Genomic DNA, 3,007 nt, shown 5'->3' with positions numbered 1-3,007 from the left:
GCGCAGGTGCAGATCGAGGGAGCGCGAGCAGAGGGACGCACAACCTCTCACAGATGGGCCTCGCGACCGCGTGGGGGACCGCGCGGACTGACCCAGGGGCGGAGAGGCGGAGCGCGCGCAGGCCCAAAGAGAGAGGTCCCAGGAGGGGACTCGCAGCCCACCGACAGCACAGACCCCGATACGCAACATACACTACACAGTCCAGAAGGGCTGAGAAAGGAAGGCCAGGACCTTCAACTGGGCCAGAGGGCAGTGAGAGAAACCCCCGATCTCCACTCCCGTCCAGGCAGAGGGGGCGCACGCCCTGGAGAAGGTACATGGCAGGGTCAATGGGGAGAGAGAAATGAGGATTGGGGTGCACAACCATAGCCTTCAAACAGTCTGGGGGGGGGTACTTCAAACCTGCCCCCCCATAGAACGCCACGTGGGAGCAGGAGGGGAGGAGGACCAACAATGAATCCCAGGCCAGTAGCCGAAGCTGAAAGGCTGGGAGACTCAGGTTGAGGAGATCCCCCCACCCCACCCCACCCCAAAGGATACTCACCCGGTGCCCAGAACCAGAGACATACCAGTCAACACGCACAACAGTCAAGTGCCTAGACCCTGGGGTGCAGGATGGCACCGGCCCCTTCCCCTGTCCTCCGCGCTGGCCCCCACCCCCCAAGCCCTCCATGGCCAGAACACAGACACAAGGGTTTGGACACATTTAATGGAAGGGTGCTAAAGAGAAGGTGACCCTTCCCTGGATTGGGGTGGTGGTGTCATCTTTCAGACACCAAATTGGGATGACCAGCCCTCCTGCCCTCAGACCTGTCTTTCTGGACGTACCAAGCTCTGTTTCTTCCATCTCCGAGAGGGGACTCTAGCCCGCTGCCTTGCACCCCAGCACCCCAGGCCCCCAGTTCCAGATCCATCAGACAGATACCAATGCTTGCGCGCGCTCTGAAGTGTGGGTGCATGCACTTGGACATCGTACCAAGGTGCGCTCTGATGGAGTATTGCGCATGGACAGAGACATGCGGGGGTGGGGTGGGGGTGAGGCAGGCATGTGCAGAAACCCACCTGTCCTCAATAGGCAGTACACACACCCACAACGATGCCCACATTCTCCCATCCACAGACAGACTCCCAGAAACACAGGTGTGCAGGGCCCCAGAAAGCACGCACGTACCCAGAGCAGGACAGACACCCGAGGACAGTGCACGTAGGTCCACGCGGGGGAGGGGGCCCCTCCAGCCACGCATGCACACAGACATGGTTCGTGCGCACCACCAGAGACACGCAGGCACCAACACGTGAGGGAGCTGGAGGAGTCCGTGCCAGGAAGTTCAGCTCAAGCCCAGCCCCCTCTGTGCGCGCACGCGCGCACGCACGCACGCGCACACACGTGTGCACCCCCCCCCACCAAGTACCCCTTCCCCTCTGCTCTCACCTCCCTGGGCCAATGCCATCCATCAAGCTTCCGAAACAAATCAGCCAGCAGCCAGGGGGTGAGGGGAAAGGTAAGAGTGGACCCTCTCCACTCCCCACCCAGCCGTGCCCCCTCCCCACTCCCCTGGACACACAGTGCCATCCCATGTGTGACCTTGCTGCCTCCCCTGCCCCCAGCCATAACCTCTGCCCCCTCTCCTCACCAACTCTTGGGTCCCCATGTATGGCCCTCTAGGTCTCCCCTCATCTTAGTCCCTCCCCTGTCTCTTCCCACCCTCCACCGGTGACTACCGCCCATGATGCCCAAGGGAGGGGTGTGTTGTGTGACAGCTGCCAGCTGCCTGGGACTCCCCCTCCCCCGCCCCCCCAGATCCAAAGAGCAGAGGCAGGAGCCCTCCAGCAGGTGGAAGTAAGGGTGCGAGTGTGAACGTATGTGGAAGTGGGGGGGGGACCCCGAGAATGTAAGGAACTTTACCTTGGGGCATCAAAGCTGTCATAGGAGCCCACAGTGTAATGCCGGAAGAGCCTCTTTGCCTTGTCACTGCGGCTTTCTGCAGGACAGGGAGGGCAAGGGTCAACATTGGAGTCTGAATCTTAAAATCCACAGACCCACCCATCTCCCAGCCCCTCCGTCTATAGCAGGGTAAGGAGAGAGGGGGTATTCGGATCTTTGGGTACACTGCAGACATGGGGGGGGGGTAGGGCGGTGTCCCTTCCTTACCTTGCTTCCCTTCTTGAGAGCGGTTAGCCACCTCTTCCAGGCACTCCGAGGGAAACCAGCCAACTCGACCTTTGACCTGGCCTTCCCAGAAGCCGCCTTCCCCGATGCTCAGCACTGGGCGAGGGAAGAGGAGCAGGGACAAAGAGACATTTCTAAGGCTGGAGCTAGCTGACGATCCCATCCTGGGTGCGGATGATGGACATGTAGGTCTAAGCGTTGGGCTGTTAACTGCAGGGACCGCAGTTCAAACCCATCAGCTGCCCAGTGCAGGGAAGGCGAGGCTGTCTGATCCTGTAAAGTTACAGGCTTGGAAATGCTAGAGGAGGTCGCTACAAGTTGCCATGGACTCAGTGGCAGTGGGCGTGAGTCTGACTGGCAGGGACAGTGGCTTTCTGGTTTGTATGCCCCGGTGGGCTGTGAGCAGCAAGGTTGGTGTTTCAAATCCACCAGCTGCTCTGAGGGGGAAAGATGAGGCTTTCTGCTCTCGTATAGACTGAGAGCCTCAGAAACCCACAGGGGCAGTTCTATCAGGTCATACAGGGTTTCTATGAGTCAGAATCCACATGACAGCAAGTTGGGGTGGTGGGGTGGTGGTGGTGGTGGTTCTCCATGCCCAGCCTGCCCACAAGTTCCAACATCGAGCACAGCTGTCTCCTCAAATCAAGGTTTGGAGGACCAGAAGAGGTCATTTCTGCATTCCAGCTCTCTAGATCAGTGATTCTCAACTTTCCTCCTGCCGTGACCCCTTAAGACAATTCCTCTGTACACTGGTACAGATAGGAACTGGAAACACAGGGAATCCAGGACAGATGATCCCTTCAGGACCAGTGGTGAGAGTGGTGATAATGGGAGGGT

At 59.3% G+C, this 3,007-nt stretch overlaps 1 protein-coding gene across 1 annotated transcript in view; it reads right to left on the bottom strand.

Annotated features, from left to right (window-relative positions):
• Positions 1–3,007, bottom strand: part of SHANK1 (SH3 and multiple ankyrin repeat domains 1) — a gene marked incomplete at its 3' end in the record, with an annotated part of 70,077 nt that overhangs the window by 35,504 nt on the left and 31,566 nt on the right. Inside the window, exons 12-14 of the mRNA XM_045292615.1 lie at positions 2,153–2,266; positions 1,907–1,982; positions 1,433–1,459 (exon numbers count right to left, since the gene is read on the bottom strand). Coding sequence (XP_045148550.1) covers positions 1,433–1,459; positions 1,907–1,982; positions 2,153–2,266 — 217 coding nt within the window. The remainder of the gene's footprint in view (positions 1–1,432; positions 1,460–1,906; positions 1,983–2,152; positions 2,267–3,007) is intronic.

Source organism: Echinops telfairi, unplaced genomic scaffold (genome assembly GCF_000313985.2).
Source record: "Echinops telfairi isolate 266 unplaced genomic scaffold, ASM31398v2 ScPeMD7_655;HRSCAF=1070, whole genome shotgun sequence".
Lineage (NCBI taxonomy): Eukaryota > Metazoa > Chordata > Mammalia > Afrosoricida > Tenrecidae > Echinops > Echinops telfairi.
Note: the sequence above shows the minus strand (reverse complement) of the source record. Positions and strands in the feature narration are given on the sequence as shown.